At 44.7% G+C, this 15,150-nt stretch overlaps 1 protein-coding gene across 1 annotated transcript in view; it reads left to right on the forward strand.

The window, feature by feature from the left end:
* The window catches only part of LOC143998038 (uncharacterized), a 73,999-nt gene continuing 58,849 nt past the window's right edge, over window positions 1-15,150 (forward strand). Inside the window, exons 1-4 of the mRNA XM_077493817.1 lie at window positions 1-147; window positions 219-554; window positions 6,831-6,881; window positions 6,995-7,051. Of these exons, the coding sequence (XP_077349943.1) occupies window positions 108-147; window positions 219-554; window positions 6,831-6,881; window positions 6,995-7,051 (484 nt within the window). The 5' untranslated portion in view covers window positions 1-107. The remainder of the gene's footprint in view (window positions 148-218; window positions 555-6,830; window positions 6,882-6,994; window positions 7,052-15,150) is intronic.

The raw sequence follows: 15,150 nt of genomic DNA on the forward strand, positions 1-15,150 counted from the left end.
TAGAAACACACAGCTGCAAACAAGGGCTAGAGCAGTCATTTGTACTAACAAAGAGCAACACACAATCAGTCATTGAATTGGGTCATATTTTTCAGAAGGTGTCCAACATGCTGGTTTATACCATACTTCTTTGTATTGTCTCTATAGGTAAGTACTCCACTCCATAATAATTAATAATGTTTTTTGTCACAATAGGTTATTAAATTGTGTATGTTTAGTTTCTTGCCAGGATTTTAAGCCTCTTATACGGCAATCAGGAAGGACAGCGAAGTTCAAATGTGAAATTGATGGGGTTAATATAATAAATCAAGGTCTCCACTGGTATCTTCAGGACAACAGCAAGAATATAAAATGGTTACTGTTCTACAAGCCTAGGAAGACCGAAGCATTGGATGACTATAAGACACGAATTTCCTTGGAAATATCCTCAGGCAGCTCTTGCATCTTAAGCATCACAAATATTAAGCCTACAGATGACGGCACATACTTCTGTGCAGCATGGCACAGCAGCACTTTCCTGCAACTAGATAGGAAATTCATACAATATCCTCCTAGCAAGTTTCTCTAATTTCTCTTTTAAGAATATTACACCAGAATGTCTTTTTAATCAATAAAATACTTGTAAATATATGTTCTGTCAATTAATAGAGGAGCCTTATGAGAGCACATCTTTGTGGGTCTCACATTGTCCATAGTTTTCCCCTGGATTTGCCAAATGTATACATTTTTACTGCTCTTGGTTTTTTTGAATGTCCATTGTGAATGAGTATTATGCACTATACACTATAATAGTCATATGTAATACAAATCTCATAGTCAATGCATATGTATATGCTTCTACAGAGAAATTGTGTGGTGGAAAATATATAAATGAAGAGGCACAAGCCTGATCATGGGTATGTAGCAGTCTCTGGTATTGAAATTCTCAGTTGAAAGTCATGCATAAACTGGAAATACATGAATGATTTGGTTGAAAAAGTGGTTTGGCACAACCAGTGCCGATCCTGACCTCCCTGGGGCCCTAAGCAAAATTCTGCTAAGGGGCCCTCTACCTGACCCATGATACCGTGAGCTATGTAAACCATTTGCCGTTGCCACACAGGCACACCTGACACTTCAGTGCTCCCAATACAATCCTCCCTCCTTTAACCAAAACAGTCAAAGAATAAGTACAACAATATAGAACAGACATGTATATAATATACGTGTGTGTGTATATATAAATACAATATATATATATATATATATATATATATATATATATATATCTCGTTATATATCTGAGTGCGGATCCCCCACTTACATCAAGGTCCCCAGAGAGCCTCCCCTTACATCAGGGTCCCCAGAGAGCCTCCCCCTACATTAGGGCTCCCAGAGAGACCCTTCTTACATCAGGGTCCCCAGAGAGCCCCCCTTTCATCAGTGTCCACAGAGAGCCCCTCCTTACATCAGGGTCCCCAGAGAGCCTCATTACTTACATCAGGGTCCCCAGAGTGTCTTCCCCTACATTAGGGTCCCCAGAAACAGGGCCGGACTGGGGATAAAAACCAGCCCTGGAAATACCATACCATACCAGCCCCATAGCATTATTTTTGCCAGCCCAACATCATAGCGTCATTATTTTCTTGTTCACAATAGGGAAAACCATGCATTTTAAAGCACTTTTGAAGAGTGTATTATATATAGATATGAGAGACATGGAATTTACAAACAGCACCATTTTTTTTACTGGAAAAAATCATGTCATTTACTGGCACAGACACATTTGTTACTAACAGTTTTCAGTGCAAATATCAATATTTAAGCTATAAACATGTAGCTAAAGCTATTAGCAATGTGTTTAAGTTAAGTTACAAACCATATTTCTCCATTTACATGAAGGGCAGATTAATAAAACCCCTTACATCAAGAGTCTGCAGGATTCCCCCTTTACAGTGCAACATAACGTGTAACATTGCAGATCATGATCTAAGCGGGAACTCTGATATAAAGGGGGCACTGGTGACCAGAGACCCCACTGCATTCCCTTTTACATCAGAGTTCTCACTTACATCATGGTCTGCAGCATTGCCCTTTACATCAGAGTTCCCCCTTGCACTGTAAGGTGGAATCCTGCAGATTATGATGTAAAGGGGAACTCTGGGAATGTGGGGAGGACTCTGGTGACCATAGACCACCTTCCGCAGAAAGAAAACACTGAGTTAAGGGGGTTTACTGATATAAGGGGGCCCCCTTACAATATTGTATTGAATCCCCCTCAGACTGGCCTGACGGCACTGCCACTGACCTCCGCTCAGGTGCATCGTGCAGGGCTCAGTCAGTCGGCTCCAGCTTGATGGCTCTGGTCTTATCCCATAGTTTCCTCTCCATAGTCCATACATGTCTGACTTCTCCCATGACCGCCATTGCCACTCTTGACTCCTCTCCAGACATGATACAAGACAAGAGATGGTCAGAGCAATGGCGACCGGGCCCCTTGCTGCAGGGGGCCATTGTTAGGGAGAGAAGCTGAGAGGAGCCCCCCGATCATCAGCCAAACTGAAATCGGCACTATGCAGGGAGCTCCTCACATTAGGCTAAAGTGAAAGCACAGTGTGTGCTCTTTGTCTCCCCCCACAGTGCAGTACCTGGCAGGAAAAGCAAAGGTAAATGTCTGCCGTTTTATTTCTATAAGACTAGCTATTGTATTTGTCTTTATATGTGTGTGCATGCGTGTGTGTGTGTGTGTGTGTGTGTGTGTGTGTGAGCATGCATGTATGTGTGTGTGTGAGCATGCTTGTATGTGTGTGTGTGTGTGTGTGTGTGAGCATGCTTGTATGTGTGTGTGAGCATGCATGTATGTGTGTGTGTGTGAGCATGCATGTATGTGTGCGTGTGAGCATGCATGTATGCGTGTGTGTGTGTGTGTGAGCATGCATGTGTGTGTGTGTGTGTGTGTGAGCATGCATGTGTGTGTGTGTGTGTGTAAGCATGCATGTATGTGTGTGTGTGTGCGCGTGTGAGCATGCATGTATGTGTGTGTGTGTGAGCATGCATGTATGTGTGTGTGTGCGTGTGTGTGAGCATGCTTGTATGTGTGTGTGTGTGTGTGTGTGTGTGTGTGTGTGAGCATGCTTGTATGTGTGTGTGTGTGTGTGTATGAGCATGCTTTTATGTGTGTGTGTGTATTCATATATGTATGTGTATGTATGCATGTGTGTGTGCATGTATGTGAGTGTGCCTGTATGCATATGTATGTATGTGAATGTGCATGTGTTTATCAGTGGCGGTGCATCCAAAAGGGTGCACAAGTACCGCCCCCTCTCTCCAGCCACCCCCTCTATGACCAATGGATAGATTCATGCATAGCATAGCATGAATCTATCCATGGTCACCGCTGCCACCCCCATATTTAGGTGTCTGGTCCCTTTTGGGGTGCCGGATGCCGGAATTACAGCAGCGGGGGGTGTTTTGCAGCACCTGATTAGAGCCAAAGGCTCTAATAGGCTTCAAAATAGGAGAACTGCGAGCGCCATGCTTGACGCTCACAGCCCACCCAGGTGTGTTAGAAAAGTGAATTGATATTCACTTTCCTAACACTGAACCGCCTCTCCACCAATCAGGTGTGTGGGTCTGTTACCCATCACCTGATTGGCTGAAACGATAGGCGCAGCTATTGGACGCCTACTAGGAGGAGAGGACGGGAGATGAGGATGGCAGGAGATGCATGGAGGACCCCACTCATAGCCGTTACCCGCTGCCCCACCAAGACAGGGTAAGTGGCAGGCAGACAGCGAGCAAGCGGTGGGGATTCACAGTGGCAGCATTTGATGGGCACACCAACAGCATTTGATGTGCACAGTGGCGCCATTTGATGGCCACAGTGGCAGAGCTTGATGGGCATAGTGGCAGAGCTTGATGGGCACAGTGGCAGAGCTTGATGGACACAGTAGCAGCATTTGATGGGTACACTGGCAGCATTTGATGGGCACACTGGTGGCATTTGATGGGCACAGCGGCAGTTTGATGGCACAGTGGCAGAGTTTGATGGGCACATGGGTGACATTTGATGGCACAATGGTGGCGTTTGATGGTACAGTGGCTGCAATTGATGGGCACAGTGGCTGTAATTTATGTTTTTTTCTGAATTTTTCAGTTTGCTTGCGCCCCCCTAAAAATTTTGAGCACCAGCTGCCACTGGTTTATATGTGTGTGCATATGTGCATTTATATATATGTGTGTGTTTTTATATATGTGTGTGTGTGTTTACATGTATGTATGCACATTTTATGTAAAATGCAGTTTCTCTGAAAAGCGATCCATGCTCGGATCGCTTTTCAGAGGCATTTGACAGCCGGTAGAGAGGCAATATGTTGCCTACTGACCTCCTGTTTTAACCCCTTAAATGCATCATCACTATGCTGCAACTGCATGCAATGCACACAGTTGCATGGGGGTTGGAGTGCCGCCCCATTCACCTAGGGGTGTACTTCAAGGGTGCCCTGACTGGAAAAAGATTGGAGAAATTGGTTCCTTTATATACGGCCACCCACTTGGGACCGGGCCCTGGTGTTCCACCATCGGGCTCGGAGAAAAGAGCCCTGTCCGGAGGTCGGGGGGGGGGGCCCTCCATGGTTTCTTGCATGGGGGCCCTGAAGGTTCTAGTCACGCCACGGGGTCAGAGTCTGCAGATGGTACAGGGGAGGTCAGAGGCTGCGTTGGTACAGGAGAGGTCAGCTGCGGATGGTACAGGGGAGGTCAGAGGCTGCGGATGGTACAGGGGAGGTCAGAGGCTGCGGATGGTACAGGAGAGGTCAGAGGCTGCAGATGGTACAGGAGAGGTCAGAGGCTGCGAATGGTACAAGAGAGGTCAGAGCCTTCGGATGGTACAGGGGAGGTCAGAGGCTGCAGATGGTGCAGGGGAGGTCAGAGGCTGCGGATGGTACAGGGGAGGTCAGAGGGTGCAGATGGTACGGGGAGGTCAGAGGCTGCGGATGGTACAGGGGAGGTCAGAGGCTGCGGGAGGGCAGGAGGTTAGAGGCTGCGGGGAGGGGACAGGAGGTCAGAGGCTGCGGATGGGACAGGAGGTCAGAGGCTGTGGGTGGGACAGGAGGTCAGAGGCTGGGGGGGAACAGGAGGTGAGAGGCTGCGAGGGGGGACAGGAGGTCAGAGGCTGCAGGGGGACAGGAGGTCAGAGGCTGCCGGGGGGACAGGAGGTCAGAGGCTGCGGGGGGGGGGGGGGACAGGAGGTCAGAGGCTGCGGGGGGGACAGGAGGTCGGAGGCTGCGGGGGGGACAGGAGGTCGAAGGGTGTGAGGGGGGGCGACAGGAGGACACTCTTTTAAGCTAGACCTATACAGTGAGGCATTGGACTTTGACTTGGGCAACCACTGAACAGTTTGCCTGCTATCAGTATTCAGCTACTGTGGCACAGTTTGTGTGGAGCTACATGTCTGGACAGAACCAGCTAGCACCAGCTAGCACCAACATGCCTGTTAACTTCAGCTTGTTCCAAAAGGGTTTATGTAAGAGAACTGTCAGAATACATTCTGTGCGCACACGTGCGCATGCGGACACTTACGTGAAACATGGTGCACACTTACGGACAACAGCAGATCCTTGCACATGTGTGCACGTGCAGGAGCGTGCCCCTAAACCCAGTTGGCGCCAGACGGCCTATTTAAAGGGTGTCCTGACTCCTGAACGGTGCTGACTGGTCTAAGAGCTGTGTTTCTGATACTCTGAACTTGTGATTTCCTGTCTGAATACCCGTTGCTGACCTTGGCTCCTGTTTGACCCTGCTTCTGGATCCTGTTTATCTGATCTCTTGCTTTTGAACCCCGGAACTCCACTGACCTTGCTTCTGGACTGTGTTTACCTGATCCCTGGCTCCTGATCCCAGCTTCTCATCTGACCTTGCCTTTGCCTGATGTCTTTGTACCTCGCTCCAGTGTTGGGCTCAGCACTTCTGCAACTATAGTCCTGCGACTAGCTGCGAATTCTTGCAACAGGTCTCTGGGTCTTCTCCTATGGGCACTCGTGTTCCTCCTGGCCCTTGGCTCCTTCTGTTCCACCCTCAGCGGGACCTGGGCTGGAGATACAAGAGAGTTCAACCTCGTCAATTCAGTTGGCCTTCAGGTACGTGACAGTTTAACACAGCATGTGCAGGGTGGCAGTTGCTTCTCAGTTCCTCAGCCACTGAGCAGACGGAGATTTGGAGCGCGGAGCCACACCCTGGAGGAAGCTGACAGGTTGCAGCCAGCAGCAGACACCATGAGGCAGTTGAAGGTGGCAGAGGGTAGTCAGATGATACCCGCTTTACAGTGGATGCCTGACATGCAGGAACGAGCACTAGTAGACACTGGCATTTGGCTGGAGATTTGTGGAGGTCTCACTTTGGGGGTGATTGAAGGAGTGGAACTGTTGTGTCTACTTTGTCCCCAGTGCCGAATCCCGACAGTGGGAGTGAATGCTTGGGCTCGGTGCGAGAGCCAGTAACCCGGTTGGGACCTCTTCAGCAGGAGTCAAGATACTACTCTGTCAACCTGCAATCAGGACTTTGTACGCCACAGCCGCGGGAGACTTAGAGGGCTGGAGAGGGCCAGGGATCACCAGCCAGAGGCGGAGAGGTGTTGCGGCCTGGCGACTCTTCCGCAAAGATCCTGAACATACGTGAGGAAGAGGATGCTGCCATGACAATTATGGGAGGACTGTGATCAAGGACATTTGGGTGTACTGTCCCTGCCCACCTCTTTGCTGCCTGTTGTCCGAGAAGGGGCCCCTTCTATCAGGAGCAAAAAAAGGACTGTCACAAGTTTTATACATAAATGCTTGGTTATTGTTCTGTTTTAGGGTTAAGTAGTTCCCTTCTGAAAGGAAAAAGGACAAATGGGAAAATATGTGGTAATGTTGATCTGATTTTCTCTGCTGGAAGGATCATAACCCCCTTTCAGTAGATTTAAAGTGTACAGTTAGTATGTAAGAGTAGGATGTTGTGCCTTTTTGTCTTCTTTTAGGAACTCCAGAGATGGGATGGCTGTCCATCCCCACCGCTCCAGAGGACAAGAAATGTTGTGAGTCAGAGTATTCCTCCTGCATAAGCAATGATTAGGCTCCAAAGTGCTCATGTGTCTATCTGCAGGGACCTATAGTTAGGGTTATATATTGGCGTGTACAGTGTATATACGTGACAAGAATGTATACATCTATTTTTGTACATAATTTGCCCTTGCTCCTGGGCCCAGAAGCCATTTTTCAATTTATTTTTTACAGGTGGGGACCAGCTGTATTCTGGTGGGGGGTGAGTGCAGCACCCTCTACCTTAGGTAGGTAGGTGCTAGGTTAGATTTTGTGTAAGCTGCCAGTGCAGATAAATTTAGGCAGGCATATGCTGTGAGCTAGGTCTGTTTGTTTTGATCTGGGGGCAGGGGAGTGGTTTAGTATAGCAGTAGGTGACTGACATGTGATTCAGCTCTTAGGTGCCTCCTTTGTTTCCAGGGAGAAGGTTCTGGAAAGGAGGCAGGACAGAGAGCTGGAGTGACATGGGGTGCATGTGCTAGCCCTAACCAATCTCCAACTAGGATTGGCAGGAGGCAGGCCTCCCATATATACCCATGGCCAGCCTGCTGGGGGAGGAGTTGTTGGCTTTGTGAACTGGATGAACTGGATGCTTGGGAGCTGGGAGGGAGCCTCTGTTACACAGTGATAGAGAGGTGTCCTGGAACAGGAGCTGGAATAGAGAGTTGGGAGCATGTCCGGAGAAAGTCATTAAGGAGGGATACAGGCTGGGTGTCAGTGAGTGGAAATCACAGTGGTAAACTCTGGAAGAGACATGCCAGGAGTTGGATGTAGAGCCAGAGGGAGAGACTGTGGGTTTTATGTGTCAAGTTGCTGCAGCCAGGAGGGCAGGGCATGATTTGCAGACATTGCAATCAGACTTGCTGGGATTAGTAGTTCATCAAGTACATTTATTCTTCTCAATCAAATCAGATTTGGACAGTGAAGCAAGTGCTCCAAAGTAGTGTGCTGGAGGAGAGGTGAAGTTAGTACCCCAAAGTATTATGCTGGAGGAAGTGGGCTGAGGAAACGACTGTCAAGTTTAGACCATATTTAAATTCTATAAAGAACTATTCATCTTATGGGCATCCCATGTCCCCTTTTCCCCAACCAAGTTAATCCCTTAATAAAAACAACAAAAAACAAGCAAGAGACTTTTCATTGACTGAGGAAATGTGCCTAATGGATGTCAATGGTCAAGACCCTGTTGTAATAGTCTAGTACAGGTAAGAGTTTCTCTATAAAGAAATATCAGGCTGGCTCAGAGCTAGGTGCTTATAAAGTAAGTTAATTCATTGCAAAGGAGAGCAGCAAAGGGAAGTTCGTTTTTTTATATAGCAAAAAATAAAAAACCCAGTGGTGATAAAATACTACAAAAAGGAAACCCTCTATTCATGTGAAACAAATTATATAAATTTAATTTGCATACAATTTTGCATGACCGGGCAATTGCCAGTTAAGCCAGCACAGTGCTGAATAGGAAAAAAATGGTCCGATCATGAAGAGGGTAAAACCTTCCAGAGTGGTAAAGTGGTAAAGTATGCTAAAGAATTCATGATATTCCTTCCTTCTGATAAAGTACAGGCATACCCCACTTTTAAGTACACAATGGGGTTTATTTACTAAAGCTGAAAAGTGAAAAATCAGGCTCACTTCTGCACAGAAACCAATCAGCTTCCAGGTTTTATTACCAAAGCTTAATTGAACAAGCTGGGGTTAGAAGCTGATTGGGTTCTATGCAGAAGTGAGCCTGATTTTTCACTTTTCAGCTTTAGTAAATAAACCCCATTGTGTAGTTAAAAGTGGGTTATGCCTGTAATCTTTCTTTGAGTAAGTAGATTTCCAGCTCAGGGCATATTCATTTGTAAGTTGTGTCTAGGTTTTTCAATCAATATATTTAAAAAAAAAATTGTAGTATTATATATAGTTTTCTCATATTTGTAGAAATACTTAAGCACCATACACACGATCAGAAATTCTGCCAGCAAAAGTCGGATGTGAGCTTTTGGTCAGAAATTCCGACCGTGTGTATGCTCCATCTGACTTTCGCTGGCAGAATTCTAGCCAACAAAAGATTGAGAGCAGGTTCTCTATTGCATTCAAAACACCCACGTTTGTTTCAGATGGAAAATCCTCTCATGTGTACAGGGCATAAGAAGTTGATTTACTAAAAGTGCTGAGAATGTTCACTTTGGAAACTGAACTATTACTTAATGAATTAGGGGAAACTAAGTGAAAGCTCACTTTGCAAAAACTACCCAATCATGTGCAAGGAAAATAAAACAAAAACAAAAAAAAACAGGATTTTTACCTGCACATGATTGGTTGATTGAAGTCAGCATAGCTTCACCTCATTCACTAAAATACGTGAACTTTCACTTTGCAAAGTGAACATGATCTATTCCTTTAGGAAATCAAACAATTTTCTTAAACTGGTTACTACTGTATCATTTAAGACAAAGAGTTGATTGGCAATACATTCCACTAGGTCTTGTTTAATTTTAACAGAAGGTTAAGTGTGACGTCTCAGTAGCCTGTATTTTTGTTGGGTTGTAGAGTGGACATCCCAGGATATTGCACTACATAGTGAACTGCTTAGTGGTGAGAGGGCTAATTTACCAGTTCAGAAATGCAAGGTTAATTTTAGCTGGACAGGTCCACATCTAATATTCCACCATTGGCTTGTACCAGTGCGATTCTCAATTTGGGCAAACAAGCTCAAATAATGGCTACCCATCTAATATAACCTCTTATAATAAATTATACAAACATAAAACTGCTCTTAGTATGTAATTTACTGTTAAATTTACACTACAAAGCGTATCAAAACCCAGAAATAAAAATGTAAATTATTTCACCTTACTCGTCCTTAAATAAAGTAGCTGCATTCTATTTTTGATCCTGAAAATAATACACTTCCCATCCTGTCATGTCTACACTAATTTCTACATTGAATCTATGGAGATAGCCATGGTTGTCACACAGGCTCTATTTCAAATATGTCTGCCCTTGTTCATCTCCATTGCATGGCAAATTAACGGGACTAGTATTTTGCATAATAAAAATAAGGTTCTTTGTGCCTCCTTTAGAGCTCACAGGAAGTGACAAGAACACCGCATTTCTGGTAAAATCAGAAGGTATTTTCTGTACTTGGCACAAATATTCTTAGCCTGAAAAGTGAAAACAAATGCAGCCACCATATACTCAATTAAAGGATTGTAAGCTGCAATATATTATACTTATGTTTTAGGGTTACAGTGCACTTTAGGATCTTGCCACCTAAGTACTTGTAGTAAATCTAAATGCAAATAGTATCATATCATATTAAGCAGGATGTGCCTCCATTATTGTACATATTAGAAACCTTTTTTATTAGAGAAAGCAATGGTGTAATTTTGAAACTTTACTTTTATAAAACAAAGTAAGCATAGAAATGTCTGTGGCATTATTATCCTGCATCACTAGTCAAATAACTATAATTGTACTTACGCTAACCGCTATTGTAAATTTAAAAAGTGAAACCTAATAAATTTAGTGTTAACAAAAAAAAGAGAAAAAGAGCATTCTCCTCAAAAGGAGGAAATATCAGTTCAACTTTATGTTTTTTTTTTTTTTTTTCCAAAGGTTTTTATTGGTTTTCAAAATACATCATACAGAAGAATAATAACACATATATACATATATATATATATATATATATATATATATATATATATATATATATATATATATATATAACAGGCAATCCATGTTGAGCAAGAATAATACAAACAAATTGGATATGGTTATACAGTAGATGTAGAATGGAACCTTAGGTCTAAGTAAACAGTTAACAACATGTAGAAATCTATGGAAGAGATTCCAAATGCAGATAAAATCAGAGCGTTTGATTGCGTAGGTGTAGAGTTGTACTATGATCAACAGGTCTAAAGTTGGATTGCCCGACCGTGAAAACAAAGAACGTGTCGAGGTAAGGAAAGATCGAGAAGGAGGTAAGGGGGGATGTTATAGGTTTACACCTTCTATTCTGGAGATGCGTATCCTTGTAGGGAGAAGGGTGGGGAGAGGGAACTATGTAAAAGAGAGACGGGATAAAGAACGAGTGAGAAAGGGCAGAGAGAGGGGAGGTTGTGTCTTTAGGTAAAAGAATCAGACAGTGGTTCAGGAGATCTGCTACTCGCCATCTACGAACTAACACCCTTTTAGGGTGGACGGCTGTGGTGTCGTGTGGTAGGAAACCCAGGGGGTACTCGGTGCTAATTACGGGTATCTAAATATGCGATGGTTAGTCAGGAGGGATTTTGAATCAGGTCGTGAAAGTCAGCAGTAGTCCGAAAGCGGATCCAAGGTGCCCATTTGGAGCTAAACTTCGTCGGAGTGTCAGCATGAATGTGGATCAGTTCTTCTATGTTTGCTATCTTATCAACTCTACGAAGCCATTCTGCAATGGAAGGGATGGTAGGAGACTTCCAATAGATCGGGATGCATTGCTTTGCTCCACTGATTAAGTGGAGTGTGAGAGATTTTCGGTAAGACGTGCTAGAGTGGGCATCGTGATGTAGCAAGAAAAGTGCTGGAGAGAAGGGTATTGTCGAGCTCGTAATTTTTTCAATTTTCCTATGTATTATATGCCAGAAAGGACGTATGGCTGAGCAAAGCCACCACAAGTGTAGGAGGGTGCCACCCGGATTGTGACATCTCCAGCATGTATCCGGAGTCTTTGCATCCCAGGAGTGGATCAGAGCAGGAGTACGGTACCAGCGGCATTGTAGTTTATATCCATTTTCCTGCGTTGATACGTTCAGCGAACCTTTATGAATATGTAGAAAGATACGTTCCCATTCTTCCTGTGAAAAGGAAGATTCCAGGTCTTTCTCCCAAGCCTTGCAAGCCAACGAAGTGGCAGGATTGTAATTTTGAAATAGAAGTGAATGAGTCGAAAAACGAGGTGAGTCAGGGGGGTCTGTGAGGAGCAGAGTTTCTCGAAGGGAGTCAGGGATCTAGTGCAGTCACTTTGTTTATTCGTGAATTGCAGGTAATGTCTAATTTGTTGGTAGGTCCACATGGGGATTGGGGGCATTTGTAAGTTTTCTGCGATTTGTTGTGCCGTGAGCAGTCTTCCTTTGTTGTAAAAGGAGTTAAAGCGGTTCTTCACCCTAAAGGGGAAGTTCCGCTAGTATTATCCCTCCCCCCCTCCGGTGCCACAATCGGCACCTTTCGGGGGGAGGGGGGTGCAGTTACCTGGATAATCCAGGTAACTGCACCCACTTCCGGCCAGACCGCAGCATGGCTCCGCCCACCGCCGCATGGCTCCGCCCCCCGTTGTGTTCTGGGAAACACACAGTTCCCAGAGACACAGCGGGGAACCAGCGCAGCGCGACTCGCGCATGCGCAGTAGGGAACCGGGCAGTGAAGCCCTCTTGCTTCACTTCCCGATTCCCTGACAGAGGATGGCGGCGGTGGCTGCAGCGAGACGAGCGATCGCTCGTCATCTGCCGCCGACATCGCTGGAACCTGGGACAGGTAAGTGTGATATTATTAAAAGTCAGCAGCTGCAATATTAGTAGCTGCTGGCTTTTAATATTTTTTTTTTTGTGCAGCTCCTCTTTAATGAGAATCGGATCGTTAGTCCAATGTTTAACAAGGAAGGATTCGTGCATGCCTGGCGGGAAGAGTGGGTTCTGTTTCAGTGGAGTCATTGGTCCAGGATTAGATGAAATTTCCTTTTGAGCGCATATAGTAGAGAAGCATTGTAAAGTTGGGGCTATTAATGGATGGGATTTAGTCGAAGCGAACATGTGTGAGCGCTGTACCCATGGAAGATGTCGAAGAGGGGAGTCCACGAACGAAGCTTCTAGAGCAATCCAATCTTTGTAAGGTGAGTGGATGTTCCAGTCAATTATCCTCGTCATATGAGTGGCTTTGTAGTAGTTAGCGATGTCAGGGAGACCTATGCCACCTTTGGCTTTGGGTAGGGAGAGTTGGTGATAGCTAATTCTGGGTCTGTGCGTATTCCACAAGTAATTCGTACACGCTCGTTTGTACGATTTAAAAAAAGCTATGGGGAGTTTAATCGGGACGGCTTGTAAAAGATACAGGATGCGAGGGAGGATGTTCATTTTGAGAATAGCAGCCCTACCGAAACACGAAAAGATTGGTTTGTTCCATAGTTTTAAGTCCAACAATATCTTATGTAGGATGGGTAGGTAGTTTTTAGCGTATAGGTTGTCTAAATTTTTTGGGAGTTGTATGCCCAGATAGGTAATAGTCTCATTTGTCCATTGAAATGGGAAGTTAAGTTTACATTGTTCGGCCAATTCGTGGGGTAGAGAGATATTGAGGGCATAGGATTTACTAAAGTTAATTTTTAGGTTGGACAAGGTATTAAATGAGCCAAATGCTTTTAAAAGGGATGGAATCGTTATAAGGGGATTGGTGAGAAATAGTAAGATGTCGTCAGCGTACGCTGCGATTTTGTATTCTTTTATTTTAGATTTAATTCCAGTGATATCTGGGTTACATCTTAAGCTATTTAAGAAAGGTTCCAAGGTGAGAATATATAGAATAGGGGACAGGGGACATCCCTGTCTGGTCCCGTTTCGTATGGAGAAGGCATTCGATAAGGTATTATTCACTCTGATTTTCGCTTTCGGGTTAATGTATAGGGCATCAATAAAGCGGAGAAAGCGAGGTCCTAATCCGATGGTTTTCAAAACACAGTGCATGTAATCCCATGCTACCCTATCGAATGCCTTCTCCGCGTCAAGGGAAAGGAAAAAACCTTTTTGTCCAGAGGTTTTGATTAAGTGATGCAAGTTAATGGCTTTAATCGTATTGTCCCGGGCCTCACGGCCAGGGACGAATCCGACTTGGTCACAAGAGATCAATTTAGGGACAAGAGGAAGAATTCTGTTAGCAAGAATTTTAGAGAAAAGTTTCAAATCAACATTAAGTAGTGAGATAGGTCTATAATTTTCAGCTTTGGTTGGATCTTTGTCACCCTTCGGAATTACCACTATATGGGCTTCTAGCATATCCTGATGAAGGGGGGTAGTGTCTGAAATGGAGTTGAACGCTCTACAGAAGGGATCTAAGAGAACGTCCGAAAAGGTTTTGTAATAAACCGTGGGCAGTCCATCTGGGCCTGGGCTCTTTCCAGTTTTGGTCTGCTTAAGGGCGGTCTTCCATTCTAGAGGGGTAATCGGGTCCTCTAGAGAGGATATGATGTCTGGGTTTTGAATTTTGGGACAGATTTGGTGTAAAAATCCCTCCATCGTTCGTTGTCTGTGAAGTTTAGCTAAGGGGGGTACATCAGAGTTTTTAAGATTGTATAAATTAGAGTAGAAGCATTCGAATTCTTTGGCTATCTCTTCGTTCGATGTGAGTTTTTTACCTGTGGAAGTATGTAAGGAATGTACAATCGTCTTCGACCGTTTGGCTTTCAAGGCTTGGGCTAGAAGATGACCACTTTTATTGCCGAACTGGTAAAAGAGTTTCTGAGAGAGCATATATTTTTTCCGGATAGATTTCCCCAATTCCTCACGAATGGAGGAACGAATTGCTTGTAAATCGTGGAGGGTCTGCTCAGCCAGCGTACATTTTTGTGCTGTCTCTAACTTTCTAAGACGCATGAAAAGATCGGCTAGGCAACGTTTTCGTTCTCTATTGATCTCAGCAGAAATGGATATGAGTTTCCCTCTGATAACAGTTTTGTGAGCTGCCCATTGAGTGACAGAAGAGGTATCTGGGGTAGTGTTTTCAGTGAAATAATCTGTGAGACATTGTCGGAGTTGAGAAGTGTGAATAGTGTCAGTCAGGATACTTGGATCCAATTTCCAGATATATGTGCGGTCATGAGTCTCAGGGAATGTCAGAGTGATCGAAATAGGGTGATGATCCGACAGGACCATAGGTTCTATAGTCGCATGTTTGAGATAGGATAGATCAGTCTGGGTTAAGAAAAGGTAGTCAAGTCTAGAGTATTTGTCGTGAGGGTTAGAATAGAAGGTGAAGTCTTTTTCGGTCGGATGAAGGGTTCTCCAAGTATCGTGGAGAAGTAGATCTTGTAGCGTCAGTCTAATTTGTTTTAGGGCCCTGTAAGGGAGAGTAGAGGAAC

The sequence above is a fragment of the Lithobates pipiens genome, unplaced genomic scaffold (assembly GCF_037356315.1).
Source record: "Lithobates pipiens isolate NorthernLeopardFrog02 unplaced genomic scaffold, aLitPip1_a1.2 Scaffold_19, whole genome shotgun sequence".
Taxonomy (NCBI): domain Eukaryota; kingdom Metazoa; phylum Chordata; class Amphibia; order Anura; family Ranidae; genus Lithobates; species Lithobates pipiens.